This window comes from Ranitomeya imitator, chromosome 1, assembly GCF_032444005.1.
Source record: "Ranitomeya imitator isolate aRanImi1 chromosome 1, aRanImi1.pri, whole genome shotgun sequence".
NCBI lineage: Eukaryota > Metazoa > Chordata > Amphibia > Anura > Dendrobatidae > Ranitomeya > Ranitomeya imitator.
The window spans coordinates 225,075,567-225,098,899 of NC_091282.1; the positions used below are offsets into that span (position 1 = coordinate 225,075,567).

The window sequence follows — 23,333 nt, forward strand, 5'->3', positions numbered from 1 at the left end:
GCCGCCGGAATCTCGAGAGATGAGATCTCAGCGCTGAAATCTCATCTCCCGAGATTCCGGCGGCCATTTTCCCGGAATTAGTCATACTGGAACGCATGGAAGAACTGCCGGGGGGCTCTGGTCTTTCACAATATGTCGCCAGAGCCCCCCGCAGCACCGGAGCCTTCAGCATCACCCGGGGCAGCAGCGGACAACCCCGGCAGTGGCGGCGGACGACAGCGGCGGCAGGCGGTAGCGGCGGCGGACACCCCCTCCTCCCAGCCTGTAATGGTAAGCGGTATATCCGCTTTGTTAGACGCACCCACATTTCCCCCCCAAATTTGGGGGAAATAAAGTGCGTCTTACAAAGCGGAAAATACGGTATACAGTCTCTCTCTCTCTCTATATATATATATATATGTTAGTGAGACATATATATATATATATATATTTATATTTCATACAGCGCAAGATAGCAGAAAAGCCTGTAATTCAATTGCCGGCTTTTGCTATCTCTTTCGCAAACCTGACAGGATATGAGACATGGTTTACATACAGTAAACCATTTCATATCCCTTTTTTTTGCATATTCCTCACTACTAATGTTAGTAGTGTGTGTGCAAAATTTGGGGGCTCTAGCTGTTAAAATAAAGGGTTAATTCACGGAAAAAACTGGCGTGGGCTCCCGCGCAATTTTCTCCGCCAGAGTGGGAAAGCCAGTGATTGAGGGCAGATATCAATAGCCTAGAGAGGGACCATGGTTATTGGACCCCCCTGGCTAAAAATATCTGCCCCCAGCCACCCCAGAAAAGGCACATCTGTGCGACACAGATGAGACACATATATATATATATATACCGTATATACTCGAGTATAAGCCGAGATTTTCAGCCCATTTTTGGGGGCTGAAAGTCCCCCTCTCGGCTTATATTCGAGTCATACCCAGGGGTCGGCAGGGAAGGGGGAGCGGGGGCTATCTAATTATACTCACCTACTCCTGGCGCGGTCCCTGCAGTCCCTGCTTCTTCCAGCGCTGCATCTTCTTCCTGTATTGAGCGGTCACATGGTACCGCTCATTACAGTCATAAATATGCGGCTCCACCCCCCATAGACGTGGAGCTGCATATTCATTACTGTAATGATCGGTAACTGTGACCGCTCAATACAGGAAGAAGATGCAGCGGTGGAAGAAGCAGGGACTGCAGGGACCGCGCCAGGAGCAGGTAAGTATACGGGGAGGGGAGCGTGGCGCGATATTTACCTGCTCCTCGTTCCGGTGCGGCTCCGTCTCCAGCATCCTCTGGCTGTAACGCTCAGGTCAGAGGGCGCAATGACGTAGTCAGTGCGCGCCCTCTGCTGAGCGTCAGTGCTGGAGACGGAGCCGCACGAGGAGCAGGTAAATATTGAAAGCGCCGGCGTCCTGAATGAAGAGAGGTGAGTATGTGATTTTTTTTTTATTGCAGCAGCAGCAGCATTATATATTGCACAGTTTTATATGGAGCATCTATGGGGCAATAATCAACGGTGCAGAGCATTCTATATGGCACAGCTTTCTATGGAGCAACTATGGGGCCATAATGAACGGTGCAGAGCATTATCTATGGCACAGCTTTATATGGAGCATCTATGGGGCCATAATGAACGGTGCAGAGCATTATATATGGCACAGCTTTATATGGAGCATCTATGGGGCAATAATGAATGGTGCAGAGCATTATATATGGCACAGCTTTATATGGAGCATCTATGGGGCCATAATGAACGGTGCAGAGCATTATATATGGCACAGCTTTATATGGAGCATCTATGGGGCCATAATGAACGGTGCAGAGCATTATATATGGGAAAGTTTTATATGGAGCATGTATGGGGCAATAATCAACGGTATGGAGCATTATATGTGGCACAGCTTTATATGGAGCATCTATGGGGCAATAATGAACGGTATGGAGGATCTATTTTTTTATTTTTGAAATTCACCGGTAGCTGCTGCATTTCCTACCCTAGGCTTATACTCGAGTCAATAAGTTTTCCCAGTTTTTTGTGGCAAAATTAGGGGGGTCGGCTTATACTCGAGTATATACGGTATTTATATTTCATACAGCGCAAGATAGCAGAAAAGCCAGTAATTCAATTACCGGCTTTTGCTATCTCCTTCGCAAACCCGACAGGATATGAGACATGGTTTACATACAGTAAACCATTTCATATCCCTTGTTTTTGCATATTCCTCACTACTAATGTTAGTAGTGTGTGTGTGCAAAATTTGGGGGCTCAGGCTGTTAAAATAAAGGGTTAATTCACAAAAAAAAACTGGCGTGGGCCCCCACGCAATTTTCTCCGCCAGAGTGGGAAAGCCAGTGACTGAGGGCAGATATTAATAGCCTGGAGAGGGTCCATGGTTATTGCCCCCCCCCCCCTGGCTAAAAACATCTGCCCCCAGCCACCCCAGAAAAGGCACATCTGTAAGATGTGCCTATTCTGGCACTTAGCCACTCTCTTCCTACTCCCCTGTAGAGGTGGGATATGGGGCAATAAAGGGTTAATGCCACCTTGCTATTGTAAGGTGAAATTATGCCTTGTTAATAATGGAGAGGTGTCTATAAGACACCTATCCATTATTAATCCAATAGTACTAAATGGTTAATAAAACACACACACATTAGGAAAAAAGTATTTTATTGAAATAAAGACACAGGGTGTTGTAACAGTTTATTATACTCTTAATCCAAATGACAACCCTCGTTCTGTAAAAGAAAAAAAAGAAAAAAGCAACAATATTCCAAAACTTTTCTGGCGCTCAGTCACGTCCCACGCTGTAAATCCATCGTCTTCAAGTTTCTTGGTGGTGTGTGAACATGTTCCTACAGACTTGTTCAATGTGCAAGTAGCCCATGGGTTTCTGGTTCTATAATTGTTCTCTTGCTTCTACAAGACTGGGGAGTCCACCACTCCTTTTGGGTCATTTGCACTAAAACTGTTCCATCCAGCATGTCCACATGGATATTCCCTCTCTGAACCCTGCTTATAAAGGTACTATACAGATGATCAGGTTTTTAAATACATCACATAGGGATTATATACATTAGTTAGGACTGCTCTATATGGGTATACCTTGACGATTGGTGGAGCAGCTTAGTATACATATTTTTGCAAAAAAAGTATCAACTAAATACCCTGTTTTTTCCATCTTTTGACTAGCACTAGCTAATTACTTTGATTTTTTTTTTTTACAACAGAGTATTTTTGACCTCACTGTGCTCTTTTGTGTCTTCAAGTTTCTTGGTGGTGTGTGAACATGTTCCTACAGACTTTTTCAATGTGCAAGTAGCCCATGTGTTTCTGGTTCTATTATTCAGTTAAATGTAGATTTTCCTCAAAACGTGATTGGGGTTTATGTTCCTTACATGTTTTTACCATCAAGGACAAGTTTTGCTCTGTAAAAGCTTTATGTAAGAGTGATGTCTTACTGTAAATACTATTTATACAATTATGCTGAAGCACCTGAGGTCCTGACATTGCACGCTTATTACAGTCATGTAACCAGGAGCTGGAACAGCATCAGGTGCAAGAACCCAACTGTGACAAATATGCCCAATTAGTAGGGGAATGCCAGTCACGTCAGCCTGATGGGCGCAGCTGTAGTCTTACTCTTCTGTCTTTGTAACACATGCGTCAGTGGACAACGATAACTCTGCAAACTTCCATCTTAACCAATTAGGGTATGTGCACACGTTGCGGATTGGCCTGCGGAATTTTCTGCACAGAATCTCTTGGCAGAAAAAGCGAAAATGCTTGCAGATTTAAAGCGGAATTAATGCGGATTTGTTGCGGATTGTCATGCGTTTTTTGATGTGTGGATTTGCCTTACTCAATGTATAGTCAATGGGTGCAGAAATGCTGCATTTCCGCACAAAGAATTGACAAGCTGCAGAAAATAAAACGCAGCGAATCCACGTGGATTTTTCCGCAGCATGTGAACACCAATTCTCAAATTCCGATTGACTATCATGGCTAGGCTATGTGCCCACGTTGCGTTTTTGCCGCGATTTTCCACTCGGAAAAGCTTAAAAAACACTTACAAACAGCATCCCATTACTTTCTAAAGCATTCCGCAATTGATGTGCCCATGCTGCATTATTTTTGCACAATCACGGAAATTCCGCACAGATAGACATGCATTAGAAAAATGCAGAAAAAAAAAAAAATCGCATGAAAAACGCATCAATTACAGGTCAAAAACGCGTCTAAATCCGCATGCGTTTTTCCTGCCAAGGGTATGCAGAACTGAAGCAAAAAATTCTGCTTCTATTCTGCAACGTTGGCCCATACCCTAACTGTACTACACTGCGGATTTGATGCAATTCCGCGAGTCCAAAAATGCTGCGGAAACGCATAAAATACTGCAACATGTGCACACAGCCTTAACCTGGAGCATAGAGAAATGATGTGTAAACTATAAGGCAGGGTCTTCACCTAAATTCTAAACGTATCACTCGGACACCAAGGGGCAGAAGCGCTCAGCATTTATGTCCCTACACTGATTTGCTCACACTTGAGGATAAACTGAGCTCTACTGCCCCTTAGGGCTAATTCACATCACCATATTTTTGGTCTGAGTGTTGTCTGTGAAAAAACCCCAGACATTTACAGTTCCCTATGTTACAGAATTGCAATGTATTCGTAAAAATCAAATGCCATACTTTGGCTCCGTATGGCATCCTTTTTTTGTCATGCACCTATAGACTTGAATCGTCGAGTCTCATTCCATAATTTTTGTTAGGGACAGAACTCGGACTGAAAATACAGTTGTGTGAACAAACTCTGAGTCTGAGAAACACTACTAAACAGGGGCTAAAAATATTTAAAACATCAATTGCCTCTTTTAGAAGCATCACTACTAATCTTCACTTTCTATACTAATCTTATCTAAAACTAAAGGCCCCCGTACACATTAAAGTAGACCAAGATAGCCAATTTTGACAATAATGAACAATTATGGGCTTCCTTGGCAAAACAATCGATTGTTCGTTTTGACCAACAGCCGGCCAATCAGGCAAAAATCCAACATGACCAACGTAATCTGAAAATCTGAAATGTTTTGAGTTTCTTTTGTTTGTCTGACTTACCGTATATACTCGAGTATAAGCCGAGATTTTCAGCCCAAATTTTTGGGCTGAAAGTGCCCCTCTCGGCTTATACTCGAGTCACGGTAGCGGTGGGGTCGGCGGGTGAGGGGGAGAGGGCGCTGAGGCATACTTACCTGCTTCCAGCGATCCTGACGCTCCCCCTGCAGTCCCACGGTCTTCTGTGCTGCAGCTTCTTCCCCTCTTCAGCGGTCACGTGGGACCGCTAATTAGAGAAATGAATAGGCGGCTCCACCTCCCATAGGGGTGGAGCCGCCTATTCATTTATCTAATCAGCGGTGCCCGTGACCGCTGATAGAGGAAGAGGCTGCATCACAGAAGACCTTGTGACAGGCGGGGAGCGCTAGGATCGCTGGGACTAGGTAAGTATGTCATACTTAACTGTCCCCGTTCCAGCCGCCGGGCGCCGCTCCATCTTCCCGGCGTCTCTCTCCGCTCTGACGGTGCAGGTCAGAGGGCGCGATGACGCATATAGTGTGCGCTGATCAGTCAGAGCGGAGAGAGACGCCGGGACCGGACGCCGGAACGAGACGCCGGGAGCTGCAATCAAGAGAGGTGAGTATGGCTTTTTTTTTTTTTTTTATTGCAGCAGCGGCACAGATTTATGTGGAGCATCTATAGGGAAATATGAACGGTGCAGAGCACTGTATGGGGCAGTATGAACGGTGCAGAGCACTATATGGGGCTCAGCTATGGGACAAAAATGAACGGTGCAGAGCATATATGGGGCACAGATATGGGGCAATATGAACGGTGCAGAGCATATAGGGCACAGATATGAGGCAATATGAACGGTGCAGAGCATATAGGGCACAGATATGGGGCAATATGAACGGTGCAGAGCACTATATGGGGCACAGATATGGGGCAATATGAACGGTGCAGAGCATATAGGGCACAGATATGGGGCAATATGAATGGGGCAGAGCACTATATGGGGCACAGATATGGGGCAATATGAACGGTGCAGAGCACTATATGGCACAGCTATGGGGAAATAATGAACAGTGCAGAGCACTATATGGCACAGCTATGGGGAAATAATGATCTATTTTTATTTTTGAAATTCACCGGTAAATGCTGCATTTCCACCCTAGGCTTATACTCGAGTCAATAAGTTTTCCCAGTTTTTTGTGGCAAAATTAGGGGGGTCGGCTTATACTCGGGTCGGCTTTTACTCGAGTATATACGGTATGTGTCAGAACTCTGTTGTTGGGTGTCCAAGGACCAGGGGCTCCTAACCTGTCCCTATTGCTAGGGGCATCCTAGACCGCCCTGTTCCCGGGATTACTTCTGATGGTGAAGATGCCGGGGCCACGTACCTTGCTTTAGCTTCTGAATCCACCTTCAGTCTGTGCCCTTTCCCCACACAGGGAAGAGGAGAGTAGTAATGTACCATAATACACCAACCAGACTAACAAGGTTAAATAATTAATAGGGATAAAGGAAAATACCAATCATACAAATATACACACATAAACAGAGGTAAACACCAGGGAGTAGAGGATGGGGTTAAACCAAAGTTGGAGAAGAAAGGGAAAAATCACTCACTGAAAAGCTAGCAACAGTCACAGATAAATCCACCAAACACCTTCTTCAATAATAGCCTCAAGCCATGCAGCAAAAGCTACTCTGACAATGAGTGCTAGCCAGGGTCCAGATTGTATAGGAGATGGGAGTGGCTAACAGTGCACAGCTGAGAGCCTTAATGCAGGAAAGCTTCCAGGAGCTCTCAACTAAGCAGATTAACCCCTGCACTGCTAAAAGAAATTTACACTGTTTAATATGAAGGTGAATTGTTTCTAATCAGCAGGAGAAATCAGATGCTGTGGTCTTCTGGCTCCTCTATGTTGCGGTAAACTCGTGTACTTTATCTATGATCGTTCATCATCCTAATCTTGTCTCATGTGTTTAGGGACCTTAAATTAAACTAATCTAAACTTTTAATGGTTTGGAAAGTTTTAGTAAGCAACAGCTATATATAAACTTTATTTCCACTGTGTGCAAGCAATTTACATTTTTATTCTAGCGACTATGACCTTGTATCTTTACCTCTACCATATCTCCATATCGCTACTGCAATAATGTCTCTCTTTTATTATATTTTTTATAACACAGAATGACATCATGGATGTATATTGTCTCGTCTAGTCTGGATTAGAGAAAATAAAGGAGAAATGGCATGCACTTATATACAGTGGCCCCTAAAGTTACAATACTAACTTCAAGCAAGATAAAAATCCCGATCTATGCTGAGCACAGGAGCTTTTTCAAGGTTCTGCACAGTACAAAGAGTCATGTGGTCTCCAAAGGCGGCGATTAACCTGGCATAAGTAAGAACAGTACAGATAATACCGTGCTGTTCTGGAGCCAGATATTATATTAAAATCAATATTATACAATATATATATATAATTGTCTAAGGGTTTTTCCGTCTGTCTGTCTTTCTGTCTGTCTGTCTGTCTTTCTGTCTGTCTGTCTGTCCTGGAAATCCCGCGTCTCTGATTGGTCGAGGCCGCCAGGCCTCAACCAATCAGCGATGGGCACAGCGACGATGATCTCATAAAGGACGTAGACATCCCGTGTCTCTGATTCAGCTACAGGCAAAGTATCAACGTAGATGTCATAATGGTTGCCATGGCGACGATGATGTCATAAAGGTTGCCTCGACCAATCAGCGACGGGCACAGTCTGCCGCGAATTCTGGAATCATCATTGTCCATATACTACGGGGACATGCATATTCTAGAATACCCGATGCGTTAGAATCGGGCCACAATCTAGTTCTATATAACTGGTTAAGGCTATATTAATAGAGAATATCAATGTTACTTTTTACTCTCTAATTAATTTCAATAAAATGTTTTTGCTATCAGGAGAAATCAGTCAGCTTCCTTTAATGTGTTTTATCTCTACATTCGCAGAGCTGCTGAGCTCAGTGATTGGCTGCAGCGGTCATGTCTGATGTTGATGTGTCATCTCCACTGCAACCGATAAAAAAAATCACCGAAGCAGAGGCGGAGACCCAAGGCTGGACCTGGGGAGTGTAAATATAAGTGTATGGAGCGAGGCCACATCCACTGGCCACGAATATGTGTAATCCATACAGACCCTCTGGTCGCGGCTCAGAAACCGTCAAAATCCCAGCAGCACACAGTGAGTGCGTGCGCTGGGGGATTCATAAGTCTGCAGTCACATAGAGTGGACCGGACAACCCCTTTCACAAATTTCTTTGCCGATTATGAGATCTGTTACATTCCCGTATACTGTATTTCTGTCTCAGTCTGAGATCAAGATATCAGTGAGAGGTTGATGAGCTCAGTCGTATATACTATTGAGGTTACATTAACATTTCTATCAGTTTACTTTGGCGTTAACATGTAAAGTTATCAGTTGAAATTAATAAAACATAAAATCTGAAAAAGAGTAAAATAAAAAAACGAGGTGCGCATATCCAATTTCTACAGTAATATAAGTATAAACACATTACAGCACTTACAGAGAGAGGAGCCCACTATCACCGCTGTCGGGGTATACCCCGGGTGGCCCCGAGCGCCATCCCTCCCAAAGGACACGCATAACTCCAACAAGGGTCACAGCACCTCAATCACATGAGCAAATCTAAAAAGCCCCCTCGGCATCAATAGACTGAAAGTGCTGTAGAAGTATAATACACGACGACAGTGTAGTATAAGATCACATTGTACATAACCACGTACATACAGAAGAGTAGACCTATAGAACAGTCAGAAATCCGGGAGCTACTATGTGCCATGGCACACTATATGGTCTCTGTCTGTGCCTTTTCTTACTGGTAACCTCTGCCCCCATTATATACTAAATGTTACTCTATTGAGATTTTCTATCACCATGTATCTTTCCATTTTTGGGACAGTTCTTACCAGGATATACTCCGTATTATACTCTCGCTGCTATACCTTTGTAGCATATGGGCGATGTCTTTATATATAATACTTACTGCACAGAACCCTGTTGTATGTGTCTGTCTTTGTATTTCGTCATCTTATTTGATCGACATATTTTATAAGAATACTTTAATAAAATCTACATTTTTTTTTACCATAATTATTTGATACTCCTGGTTTCCCCTATCATTATATATACAGTGGGGCAAAAAAGTATTTAGTCAGTCAGCAATAGTGCAAGTTCCACCACTTAAAAAGATGAGAGGTGTCTGTAATTTACATCATAGGTAGACCTCAACTATGGGAGACAAACTGAGAAAAAAAAATCCAGAAAATCACATTGTCTGTTTTTTTAACATTTTATTTGCATATTATGGTGGAAAATAAGTATTTGGTCAGAAACAAAATTTCATCTCAATACTTTGTAATATATCCTTTGTTGGCAATGACAGAGGTCAAAAGTTTTCTGTAAGTCTTCACAAGGTTGCCACACACTGTTGTTGGTATGTTGGCCCATTCCTCCATGCAGATCTCCTCTAGAGCAGTGATGTTTTTGGCTTTTCACTTGGCAACACGGACTTTCAACTCCCTCCAAAGGTTTTCTATAGGGTTGAGATCTGGAGACTGGCTAGGCCACTCCAGGACCTTGAAATGCTTCTTACGAAGCCACTCCTTCATTGCCCTGGCGGTGTGCTTTGGATCATTGTCATGTTGAAAGACCCAGCCACGTTTCATCTTCAATGCCCTTGCTGATGGAAGGAGGTTTGCACTCAAAATCTCACGATACATGGCCCCATTCATTCTTTCATGTACCCGGATCAGTCGTCCTGGCCCCTTTGCAGAGAAACAGCCCCAAAGCATGATGTTTCCACCACCATGCTTTACAGTAGGTATGGTGTTTGATGGATGCAACTCAGTATTCTTTTTCCTCCAAACACGACAAGTTGTGTTTCTACCAAACAGTTCCAGTTTGGTTTCATCAGACCATAGGACATTCTCCCAAAACTCCTCTGGATCATCCAAATGCTCTCTAGCAAACTTCAGATGGGCCCGGACATGTACTGGCTTAAGCAGTGGGACACGTCTGGCACTGCAGGATCTGAGTCCATGGTGGCGTAGTGTGTTACTTATGGTAGGCCTTGTTACATTGGTCCCAGCTCTCTGCAGTTCATTCACTAGGTCCCCCCGCGTGGTTCTGGGATTTTTGCTCAACGTTCTTGTGATCATTCTGACCCCACGGGGTGGGATTTTGCGTGGAGCCCCAGATCGAGGGAGATTATCAGTGGTCTTGTATGTCTTCCATTTTCTAATTATTGCTCCCACTGTTGATTTCTTCACTCCAAGCTGGTTGGCTATTGCAGATTCAGTCTTCCCAGCCTGGTGCAGGGCTACAATTTTGTTTCTGGTGTCCTTTGACAGCTCTTTGGTCTTCACCATAGTGGAGTTTGGAGTCAGACTGTTTGAGGGTGTGCACAGGTGTCTTTTTATACTGATAACAAGTTTAAACAGGTGCCATTACTACAGGTAATGAGTGGAGGAAAGAGGAGACTCTTAAAGAAGAAGTTACAGGTCTGTGAGAGCCAGAAATCTTGATTGTTTGTTTCTGACCAAATACTTATTTTCAACCATAATATGCAAAAAAAGTGATAAAAAAACAGACAATGTGATTTTCTGGATTTTTTTTTCTCAGTTTGTCTCCCATAGTTGAGGTCTACCTATGATGTAAATTACAGACGCCTCTCATCTTTTTAAGTGGTGGAACTTGCACTATTGCTGACTGACTAAATACTTTTTTGCCCCACTGTATATATATATATATATATATATATATATATATATATATATATATATATATATATATATATATATATATTATGTGGTGCAGTGACAAGTGTTGCAGCCAGGGGGCGCTGCATGTGCACTTCGGGATGCACATGGAGACATAATTGGGTTGAAACAGCAACTGGTCATGTGATTGATGGACGCTATGTATCACAGAGGTAGGTGGCCCTGTGATGGAAGCCTGGGTATGTTTTGCTCAAGCAGATCTACTACTGAGGGATTTGTTTACATTGGGAAGGCTTCCAGGTGATTGGAGAGATGGGTGGGTCTAGTCACCTACAAACCCACCCAAAGAGGCGTGTCTGAATACGTAAGTTGGTTTTGTGTTGAAGGACCTGTGGTGATGTCACACTCACCTGACTAGCCATGTGACAGGTACCTGGGTGTGGTTACACCTATGAAAAGTAGGTGTGTGTAGCACACGGTGGGAGTATTTGGGTGCTGCAAGGTCCTGGACGGTCGGTGTTGGAGGCTCCTAGGAGTGGAGTCCTCCTGGAAGCACCTGGAGACCGTAGACCTGGATGGTCTGTGTTGAGGACCTGGGACTGACGTGAAGTCAGTGTGAGGAGTGGACTCCTGAAAGGTAACCCCGGACTGGGGGAATTGTAATATACAGCAGAGAAGCCTATCTGCTACATGTACTGTCTGATGTCCTTTAATGTTTCGTGGCTGGATTGCAATGGACTGTACATCATATGGTTTATGCAGTTTAATAAACCAGACTCATGTGAGGTACCGTGCCTGAGTGCTTGAATCTTGTGCCAAGCGAGTGTCCCCCAACACACAATATATATATATAAAATCATTTTACACACAAGCCATTGGACATAATATAGTACGGTCACCTTAAAGAAGACCCGGGCTGGTGATCCTAAACAATAGGCTCTGCTCCCTTATTATTAGCGCTGATTATGTAAATGATCACTTACCGTACTCGTTTCTTACTTAACTCCCATTTCTCGTTATCACCATCCCTGTGTCTATCTCATATCTTGCTTTCCATCTATTCATTAACTCTAAAGCAATGTAACGTATGTTTCAGCTCCACTACCCAGCAGGCTCTGCAGTCCCCGCATACATGGAAATCTGCACCCACAGCCGCCCCTTTCCTAATATGTTACACCATTTCCTAAACTGTGAAATACTATGAAGGAACCTTCAGTTCTACATCTGCAGCAGAAAGTGCAGCCTGTGGCTGAATTCACCTAGGCGTATAAAAAAAAACTGTCCAGAAAAAAAACAGACGCCTTTTTTTTATCTATATGCATCTGTTTTTATACAGTACATCAGCAATTAAATAAAAATTACAAGATAAAAACAGTTTCCGAGGGTTTGGGAGTGCAATGTATCCGGAAAAATCAGATGCTAGCTGATCCATACATGATGCTATTTTTGGGGGCACCTAATAGATGAGTTTCATCCACTGTACAGCTTAGACTAGCCCATGCTGCGATACTCACACTGTCACGATATACCTGTATTCCTGTCATGTGACTGAATGTATAGGATCATGTAATTGCCCACTTGCATAGGGAATCATGACAGTTTGCACATCACATACTGTCACGATTCAGCAGTCTCTGCAGACATTTCATTTCGGCCTGGACAACCCCTATAATGCTTCAACTCAACGAAAAGAAAAAAATAATCTTTGCAAACAGCCGTTATTTTGTGTATAAATATGCTATACAGACATGTGTGTCCCTGTGCAGTCTGATCTTAGAGTCATTTATTAGGGCCCTCTCACGCTATGCTCTTTCCCACATTCAGTGGCCCCATCTGCTGTCTTGGTATGTGCCTCCAATAGGCATATATGGTGGAAAATTAGGCACAACAGAGCACACTAACTCCGTCTGCATCACTAGTCAGAGGCCCCGTCAACGCACACACCCGAAACCTATCTTGTGGGGGTTTGGACAGAAGCCCCAATGGGGCCACTGTATTTGAGATAGAACACCAACTCCACTCCCTGATCCTATTAAAGGGGTAGTCTCAAGATGTGGCTTCAGGAACTCATCGCTCCCAACCCCAGCTTCCTACTTTGCCTGAAGATTGACATTTCAGTAGCATGACCTCACTGCTGGTCTGAATGGGGCGCTCTTCCATGTGGTCAGCACAGACAGCTTTCCCTCTGCAGCATAGGAGAAGCCGGCCAGATCGAGTAACCTGCCCCGCCGCAAACTGGTTCGAGCAGGCTCTAAAGACAGATCCTTTTTAAGCCATGTGCTTCTTGCCTAGGTAACTGGCCACGCTGCAATAATGTAAAGTTACAAATCCCAAAATTTCAAAGCACTTTGCAATTTTACTCAATTTGAACTTGAGGCAACGCCTTTAATTCAGTAAATTATAAATACCTAAATTGCTAGTAAAATAAGCTCATCCCAAATATACACCTATACTTTACCTTAATGCGACTAAATACAAGGTAAGAAGTTTTTGAAGAGACAGCAACATATTTTTTTTGCTGGGGGGAACTCAAGGAAGTCAGCAAGGTAAGACCCTATCTTGAGGTTTCCATGATTTGTACTGTAGACATTACACCTGACTGACATTATTTTGTAACTGTATGATATCAATACACAGCAACTTGCAAAAGTATTCCCTTCTCTTGGCTTTTTACCTATTTTATTACATTACAGCCTATGTTTAAATATTTTTGTAATCCGATTTGTGTGCGATGCATCAGCACTAAAAAGTATAAGGTGGTGAAGTGAAGTGAGAAAAATATAGCTATAAATACAATTTATGGGATAAAATACTAAAAATTGTCATGTGCATATGTATTCACACCATTTGCGATGAAGCACCAATAAAATTCTGGTGCAGTATATTCTCACCTTTTCCCACAGAGGATGCAACATCATTAAGCAAGAGGCACCACTAACCAAACAACACCATGAAGACCAAGGAGATATCCAAACAAGTCATGGACAAAGTTATTGAAGTACAAGTCAAGGTTGGGGTATAAAAAATATCACAATCTCTGATGATCACCTGGAGCACCATCAAATGGAAAGAACATGGTACTACAACAAACCTTCAAAGAGAGGGCTGCCCACTAAAACTCTCAGCCCGGGCAAGGAGGGCATTAATCAGAGAGGCAGCAAAGTGACTAAAGGTAAACCTGAAGAAGCTGCAGAGTTCCCAAGCAGAGACTGGAGTATCTGTCCATGCGACCACAATAACCCGTACACTCCATAGAGGGGGCCTTTATAGAAGAGTGGGCAGAAAGCTGCCTTTACTTACACACAAAAATTGTAAGGCTTGTTTTGAGTTTGCCAAAAAGACATGTGGGACACTCTCTAAATGCATAGAGGAAGGTGCGGTGGTCAGATGAGATCAAAATTACACTTTGTTGCTACCAAATTAAACTCTGTGTCTGGTGCCAAACCAACACAGCTCATAACCCAAGAACACCATCCCCACAGTGAAACATGGTGGTGGCAGCATCATGCTGTGGGGAGGTTTTTCAGCAGCAGGGACAGAAAAAATAGTTTGAGTTGAGAGGAAGATGGATGGTGCGAAATACAGGGATACTCTTGAGCAAAACCTGTTTCAGTCTGTCAGTGATTTGAGACTGGGACGGAGGTTCACCTTCCAACAAGACAATGACCCAAAACATACTGCTAAAGCAACACTCGAGTGGTTTAAGGGGAAACGTGTAAATGTTTTGGCATGGCCTAATCAAAGCCCAGACCTTAATCCAATTGAGAATCTGTGGTCAGAGTTGCAGATTGCTGTTCACCAGAGGAAACCATCTAACTTGAAGGAGCTGGAAAAGTTTTGCCTTGAGGAATGTGCAGAAATCCCAGCGGCAAGATGTGTAAAGCTCAGAGACTTATCAAAAGAGACTTGCAGCTGTAATTGCTGCAAAAATAGGCTCTACAAAGTACTGACTTTAGGAGAGAGAATAGCTATGCATGCTGAAGTTTTCATTAATTTAGTCCTATTTGTTGTCTGCTTCAGAAAAAAATAGAAAACCAAATGTTCACAGTTGTAGGCATGTTCTTTACATGAAATGATGCAAACCCTCAAAAAAAAAAAAAAAAACAGTGAAATTCCAGGTTGTGAGGTAGCAAAACTAGAAAAATTCCAAAGGGGGTGAAAACTTTCATAAGCAACTGTACAATCAAGGGTCATACACTATTAAAAACAAAACAGAGTTTCAACAAGACTCACATTGATCATTGCATTTGAAGTGATCCTGAAGAGAGTGGCCCTTTCATTAACAGATTTGATCTTCTCGCTGCTTTCTGCTGCCAATTTTAGGCTCTCGAGCTCACTCAGGGAGCGTTGCAGTGCGGCTCCATGCTTAGCGATCAGGTCGTTGCATGTACTGAGGTCATCTAGCTTACTGGTCAGAGACTTCAGCGAGGTGTGCAGCTCACTCTTGTCAGACTGTGAACTTGGTTCCTCATCCCCAGAGTCATCTACAATGAGAAAGTTCACATTTCAGTTAATAGTTTGCCATTAAATGTTACAATAAGCAGCTAACATCGACCTCGAGAGAACGCTGAAATATGAAAATGAAGCTTGATAGCAAAAGAATCTTATTTACGGACACATCCTCAGCTCCTAGTATACTGATAATGCGCATAGTATCAATTAATTCACACTGCAACATTCACAACAAGATAGCTGCAAATCACCAACTTCAAGTTTGTCACCAGATTTCACAGATCGCTTAGGCCGGATGAGGCAGATTTACGGTACATACTTTAAAAATTAATGTCAGAATTATTAAATGATCCTCTTTTGAAAGTTTCTGTAGCTTGACAGAGAAAAGTTAATTTTAGGATCAGGTGGGAAAACCTGTAGAGACATTCATACATTTATTTACAAAAAGTTACACCTGCCTCATTTGGTTTAAGAGGATGTATTTTAAGTGTTGTCCACATCTGGGACATTTATGGCATATATTGACGGGATTGTCCCATCAGGGTCATTTATGGCATATCGACAGGGTTGACCCATCAGGGACATTTATGGCATATCGACAGGGTTGTCATTTATGGCATATCAACAGGGTTGACCCATCAGAGTCATTTATGGCATATTGACAGGGTTGTCCCATCAAAGTCATTTATGGCATATATCAATGGGGTTGTCCCATTAGGGACATGTATGGCATATCGACAGGATTATCCCATCAGGGACATTTATGGCATATTGACAGGGTTGTCCCATCAGGGTCATTTATGGCATATCGACAGGGTTGACCCATCAGGGACATTTATGGCATATCGACAGGGTTGTCATTTATGGCATATCAACAGGGTTGACCCATCAGAGTCATTTATGGCATATTGACAGGGTTGTCCCATCAGAGTCATTTATGGCATATATCGATGGGGTTGTCCCATTAGGGACATGCATGGCATATCGACAGGATTGTCCCATCAGGGACATTTATGGCATATTGACAGGGTTGTCCCATCAGGGTCATTTATGGCCTATCGACAGGGTTGACCCATCAGGGTCATTTATGGCATATCGACAGGGTTGACCCATCAGGGTCATTTATGGCATATTGACAGGATTGTCCCATCAGAGTCATTTATGGCATATTGATAGCGTTGTCCCATCAGGGACATTTATGGTATATATCGAAGGAGTTGTCCCATTAGGGACATGTATGGCATATCGACAGGATTGTCCCATCAGGGACATTTATGGCATATTGACAGGATTGACCCATCAGGAACATTTATGGTATATCAACAGGATTGTCCCATCAGTGACATTTATGGCATATCGACAGGGTTGACCCATCAGGGACATTTATGGCATATCGACAGGGTTGACCCATCAGGGACATTTATGGCATATCGACAGGATTGTCCCATCAGGGACATTTATGGCATATCGACAGGATTGTCCCATCAGGGACATTTATGGCATATTGACAATGCTGTCCCATGTGGGAAATTTAGAGCATATACACAGGATATTCCAAAAATGTACCGTCACATTAAGCGCCGCTGCAGCGATCTAGACAACAATGTTGATCGCTGCAGCGTCGCTGTTTGGTCGCTGGAAAGCTGTCACACAGACAGCTCTTCAGCGACCAACGATCCCGAAGTCCCCGGGTAACCAGGGTAAACATCGGGTTACTAAGCGCAGGGCCGCGCTTAGTAACCCGATGTTTACCCTGGTTACCATTGTAAATGTAAAAAAAAAAAACACTACATACTTACATTCCGGTGTCTGGTCACGTCCCTCGCCTTCAGCTTCCCGCACTGACTGAGCGCCGGCTGTAAAGCACAGCGGTGACGTCACCGCTGTGCTTTGCTTTACGGCCGGTCGGCGCTCACAGTTTACCCTGGTTACCAGTGAAGACATCGCTGAATCGGCGTCACACACGCCGATTCAGCGATGTCAGCGGGAGATCCAGAGACGAAATAAAGTTCTGGACTTTCCCCAGCGACCAACGATCTCCCAGCAGGGGCCTGATCGTTGGTCGCTGTCACACATAATGATTTCGGTAACGATATCGTTGTTACGTCACAAAAAGCAACGATATCGTTAACGATATCGTTATGTGTGATGGTACCTACACACCTAACATATCTAATTTACCATAGATAAAGTGTTTTGTAGAGTAAGCACTCCACTTTCTAATCCTATTAAAGGGGTTGTAGCATGATGCTGCTCAACGATTGTATAGTACTAGGCCAGAGGAGGGATTTGTATGGCTGCAGGACATACAGAAATTGTGGGAAGACGCTGATTTTATATACCATATAGCAAACCAGGTTTAAGGGCTTTTGAACCGCTGGCAGCATCCCCTGTAACGCGTGTTGGAGCGATCGATATTTACAGTTAAAGGAAGATGTAAAGCCTTCTAACTTCAAAACCCAAAATGTATGGGTTGGGGGTGTGCATTTTTTAGGTTAAGCCAGATTTTAGCTGAGATTGTATAGGTTTATCTTGACCGCTGGTTTACACTCGAGCACTGCTGCGGAAGGACAATGTTACGGGGACTGTAGCACCACACCAGCATTTGCACCTCTTTCATTCTCAGCACTGATAGGGGACCCAAAGGTCGGACCACCATGGATCGTAAAGCGATGGCGTATCCTACCATGACTTTATATCATCAAAAAATACTTTTTATTGTTTGTGGGACATTGTTCCTATTTCAAATAGTCATCACAATTTATCACAGAAGACGGAGGACGAAAGGGGCAACAGACTGAAGTCACACAATAGTCGCACTATGTGACTGGAGTTTTAATGGTTTTGTATGGTTCACGGAGCTTTATCCTTAGTCCCATACTTCACAGCTCGGTTTTTCTAGAAATCCAGCTTTATTACATTTTTTTTTATAGTGTATAGATCTTTTTACAGAGGAAGGACTCAATATCTAAAAACTTCACCTAGCTGATAAATGAATTTCTGTAGGCTTTACAATAGTGAAATACTCATAAAAGCAATTATTGTAAGTCCTTCTATGTAATCTCCCTCTATTTATTATTCATGTTCAGTGGTTCCGCACTTCTAGCAATATCATGGTTCATACACAAAAGCATTGTTTTTTTTTAATTGTTTTTTTGGTCTCGTAAATCCCTGGATTCACTGTGATACTTCCAAGGAAAGGACAAAACCTCAGTATGCCTGGCTGTGAGCGGCTGCCAATGTCCCGCCATGCATAAAACGCCGCATGTTTTGTGGCGTAGATGTTGAGAATAGTGACAGTCAGACTCTAGGACAGCAGAATTAATGAGTTCCCCAAACAGCAAACAAAGCGCTTTTTCCACCTGAAACCATTTTGCATGAAGAACAGCCCTAATGAAGCTTTAAAGTATTTACTCTCAGAAAGCCATGAAATGCTGAATCGACTAATGCTTAGGATGCAATGCACTGTTCTGTCCGACCATTAATCTCCAGTACTGATCCTGCTACACAGATTAAAAGCTGATAAATGAGGCCCTGGAAATACTGCCGGATGTTGCAGAATATCTTACACTCCTATATTTCTATAGATACAACAAAGTGCAATCAGAGAACAGCAACACTCTCAGAAAGACAAAACTCATTCACTCAGTGTCGAGATACGCAAAAATAAAAACAAATTATTCTAAGAAAACAAGTCATTAGATTTGAGCGAACGTGCTCGGAAAAGGCGCTATCCGAGAATGCTCGGGTGCTAACCGAGTGTTTTCCGTATGCTCGAAAAATATGTTCCAGTCCGCGAGGCTGCATGTTTCGTGGCTGACAGCAGTAACACGTGCATGGATTGTCTAACAAACACGTCACCCCTGCATGTACTGCGGCTGTCAAACAGCAGTGGAACGCAAACATTTTTCGAGAACGCGGAAGACACTCAGTTAGCACCCGAGTATGCTGACATAGCACCTTATTCGAGCACGTTCACTCATCACTACATGTCACATATTTTAGGACTCTTCATAACCCAAATTAGTCAAACCGTTCCAAATGTTCCCGTCAGACTCATGCTATCGAGATGAGCACACCTGCAAAAAGACCTCCTCAAACATAATTCAGCTTCCTAAGCCATCATATTAAATGGGAGCGGCAAGTTTTTGCATGTACCGTAATTAGGTTTTTCAGCGGCATTCTGCGTTGAGCAATCAGCACTTGCTGGAATGGTCTCCTGACAACCCCCAGATAGCACAGTATCTCTCTGCTTGAGCCTGCAGTGATCAGCCGTGATCCACAGGGAAACCTGGCAGAAAGTGTTCGATTTCCCCAAAGACCCACCACAGGATATATTAGGTATTATATACAGTAGTGCCCATTCAATTAAAAGGATAGTCTCTCACTGTAGTCTGCATAGTGTAACAATACACAAAAAAGGCAACATGTTTTTTAAGCAGTTTCTGACTCTTAATTATAAGGCTATGTGCACACGTATTCTGGTCCACTGCGGATTTTTCTGCAGCGGATTTGATAAATCTGCAGGGCAAAAACGCTGTGTTTTTGCTGCAGATTTATCGCGGATTTACCGCAGTTTTTCTGCGGATTTCACTGCGGTTTTACAACTGCGGTTTTCTATAAGAGCAGCTGTAAAACCGCTGCGGAATCCGCAGAAAGAAGTGACATGCTACGGAATGTAAACCGCTGCATTTCCTCGCGTTTTTTTCCGCAGCATGTGCACAGCGTTTTTGTTTCCCATAGGTTTACATGGTACTGTAAACTCATGGGAAACTGCTGTGGACCCGCAACAGCGTTTTCTGCATCGTGTGCACATACCCTAAGGGATTTTTTTCTAACCCCTTAGTGACAGAGCCAAGTTGGTACTTAGTGACCAAGCCAAATTTTACAATTTTGACCATTGTCACGTTATAAGGTTACAGCTCTGCAACGCTTCAACATATCCCACTGATTCTGAGAGTTTTTTTTCGTGACATATTGTACTTCATGTTAGTGGTAAAATTTATTTGATATAACTTGCGTATATACAGTTAGGGCCAGAAATATTTGGACAGTGACACAAGTTTTGTTATTTTAGCTGTTTACAAAAACATGTTCAGAAATACAATTATATATATATAATATGGGCTGAAAGTGCACACTCCCAGCTGCAATATGATAGTTTCCACATCCAAATCGGAGAAAGGGTTTAGGAATCATAGCTCTGTAATGCATAGCGTCCTCTTTTTCAAGAGACCAAAAGTAATTGGACAATGGACTCTAAGGGCTGCAATTAACTCTGAAGGCGTCTCCCTCGTTAACCTGTAATCAATGAAGTAGTTAAAAGGTCAGGGGTGGATTCCAGGTGTGTGGTTTTGCATTTGGAAGCTGTTGCTGTGAGCAGACAACATGCGGTCAAAGGAACTCTCAATTGAGGTGAAGCAGAACATCCTGAGGCTGAAAAAAAAATGAAAAAATCCATCAGAGAGATGGCAGACATGCTTGGAGTAGCAAAATCAACAGTTGGGTACATTCTGAGAAAAAAGGAATTGACTGGTGAGCTTGGGAACTCAAAAAGGCCTGGGCGTCCACGGATGACAACAGTGGTGGATGATCGCCGCATACTTAATTTGGTGAAGAAGAACCCGTTCACAACATCAACTGAAGTCCAGAACACTCTCAGTGAAGTAGGTGTATCTGTCTCTAAGTCAACAGTAAAGAGAAGACTCCATGACAGTAAATACAAAGGGTTCACATCTAGATGCAAACCATTCATCAATACCAAAAATAGACAGGCCAGAGTTAAATTTGCAGAAAAACACCTCAAGAAGCCAGCTCAGTTCTGGAAAAGTATTCTATGGACAGATGAGACAAAGATCAACCTGTACCAGAATGATGGGAAGAAAAAAGTTTGGAGAAGAAAGGGAACGGCACATGATCCAAGGCACACCACATCCTCTGTAAAACATGGTGGAGGCAACGTGATGGCATGGGCATGCATGGCTTTCAATGGCACTGGGTCACTTGTGTTTATTGATGACATAAGAGCAGACAAGAGTAGCCGAATGAATTCTGAAGTATACCGGGATATACTTTCAGCCCAGATTCAGCCAAATGCTGCAAAGTTGATTGGACGGCGCTTCATAGTACAGATGGACAATGACCCCAAGCATACAGCCAAAGCTACCCAGGAGTTCATGAGTGCCAAAAAGTGGAACATTCTGCAATGGCCAAGTCAATCTCCAGATCTAAACCCAATTGAGCATGCATTTCACTTGCTCAAATCCAGACTTAAGACGGAAAGACCCACAAACAAGCAAGACCTGAAGGCTGCGGCTGTAAAGGCCTGGCAAAGCATTAAGAAGGAGGAAACCCAGCGTTTGGTGATGTCCATGGGTTCCAGACTTAAGGCAGTGATTGCCTCCAAAGGATTTGCAACAAAATACTGAAAATAAAAATATTTTGTTTGGGTTATGTTTATTTGTCCAATTACTTTTGACCTCCTAAAATGTGGAGTGTTTGTAAAGAAATGTGTACAATTCCTACATTTTCTATCAGATATTTTTGTTCAACCCTTCAAATTAAACGTTACAATCTGCACTTGAATTCTGTTGTAGAGGTTTCATTTCAAATCCAATGTGGTGGCATGCAGAGCCCAACTCGCGAAAATTGTGTCACTGTCCAAATATTTCTGGCCCTAACTGTGTGTGTGTGTGTGTATATATATATATATATATATATATATATATATATATATATATATATATATATATATATATATATATATATATATATATATATATATATATATAAAAAATATATAATATATATATATTATATATATATATATATATATATATATATATATATATATATATATATACATACACATGCGGAGATTTGGTAAAATTTTGGAAAATTTAGCAATTATCAAAATTTACATTTTTGTACCCTTAAATCAGAGAGTGATGTCACGCAAAATAATTAATAAATAACATTTCCCACATGTATACTTTACATCACCACAATTTTGGAAACATTTTTTTTTTTTGTTAGGGAGTTATAAGGGTTAAAAGTTGATCATCGGTTTCTCATTTTTCCCCAAAAATTTACAAAACAATTTTTTTAGGGACCACCTCATATTTGAAGTGAGTTTGGGGGGTCAATATAACAGAAAATACCCAAAAGTGACACCATTGTAAAAACTGCAACCCTCAAGGTGCGCAGAACCACGTTCAACAAATGTATTAACCCTTCAGGTGCTTCAAGAGAGCTAAAGCAATGTGAAAGGAAAGAATGAACATTTTACCTTTCTCACAAAAAATGGACTTTGCAACCAATTTTTTTTTTATTTTCACAAGGGTATCGGGAGAAAATGAACCACAGAATTTGTTGTGCAATTTCTCCTTAGTACGCAGATACCCCGTATGTGAGAGAAAGCCACTGTTTGGGCGCATGGCAGGGCACAGAAGGGAGGCAGCACCGTTTGGCTTTTTGAACACAAAATTGGCTGGAATCAATGGTGGCCATGTCTTGTTTGGAAACTCCCTGATGCACCTAAAAAGTGGAAACCCCCCAATTCTAACTCCAACCCTAACCCCAACACACCCCTAATCCCAAACCTAACCATAACCCTAACCAAAACACACCCCTAACCCTAATCCCAACCCTAACCACAAGCCTAACCCTAATACACCCCTAATCCTAATCTCAAACCTAACCCTAGCCCAACCCAACCCTAACTCTAGCCCCAACCCTAACTCTAGCCTCAACCCTAACCCTTATGTAAAAATGGAAATAAATAATAATAATAATAATAATTTTTATTTATATAGCGCCAACATATTCCGCAGCGCTTTACAAATTATAGAGGGGACTTGTACAGACAATAGACATTACAGCATAACAGAAATACAGTTCAAAACAGATACCAGGAGGAATGGGGGCCCTGCTCGCAAGCTTACAAACTATGAGGAAAAGGGGAGACACGAGAGGTGGATGGTAACAATTGCTTTAGTTATTCGGACCGGCCATAGTGTAAGGCTCAGGTGTTCATGTAAAG

The 23,333-nt window shown here is 42.6% G+C and overlaps 1 protein-coding gene across 2 annotated transcripts in view; it reads right to left on the minus strand.

Annotated features, from left to right (window-relative positions):
- OSBP2 (oxysterol binding protein 2) overlaps positions 1-23,333 on the minus strand; it is a 387,724-nt gene that overhangs the window by 154,049 nt on the left and 210,342 nt on the right. For both annotated transcript variants that reach the window (XM_069754235.1, XM_069754244.1), the window contains one exon: positions 15,074-15,324. In XM_069754235.1, the coding sequence (XP_069610336.1) occupies positions 15,074-15,324 (251 nt within the window). The remainder of the gene's footprint in view (positions 1-15,073; positions 15,325-23,333) is intronic.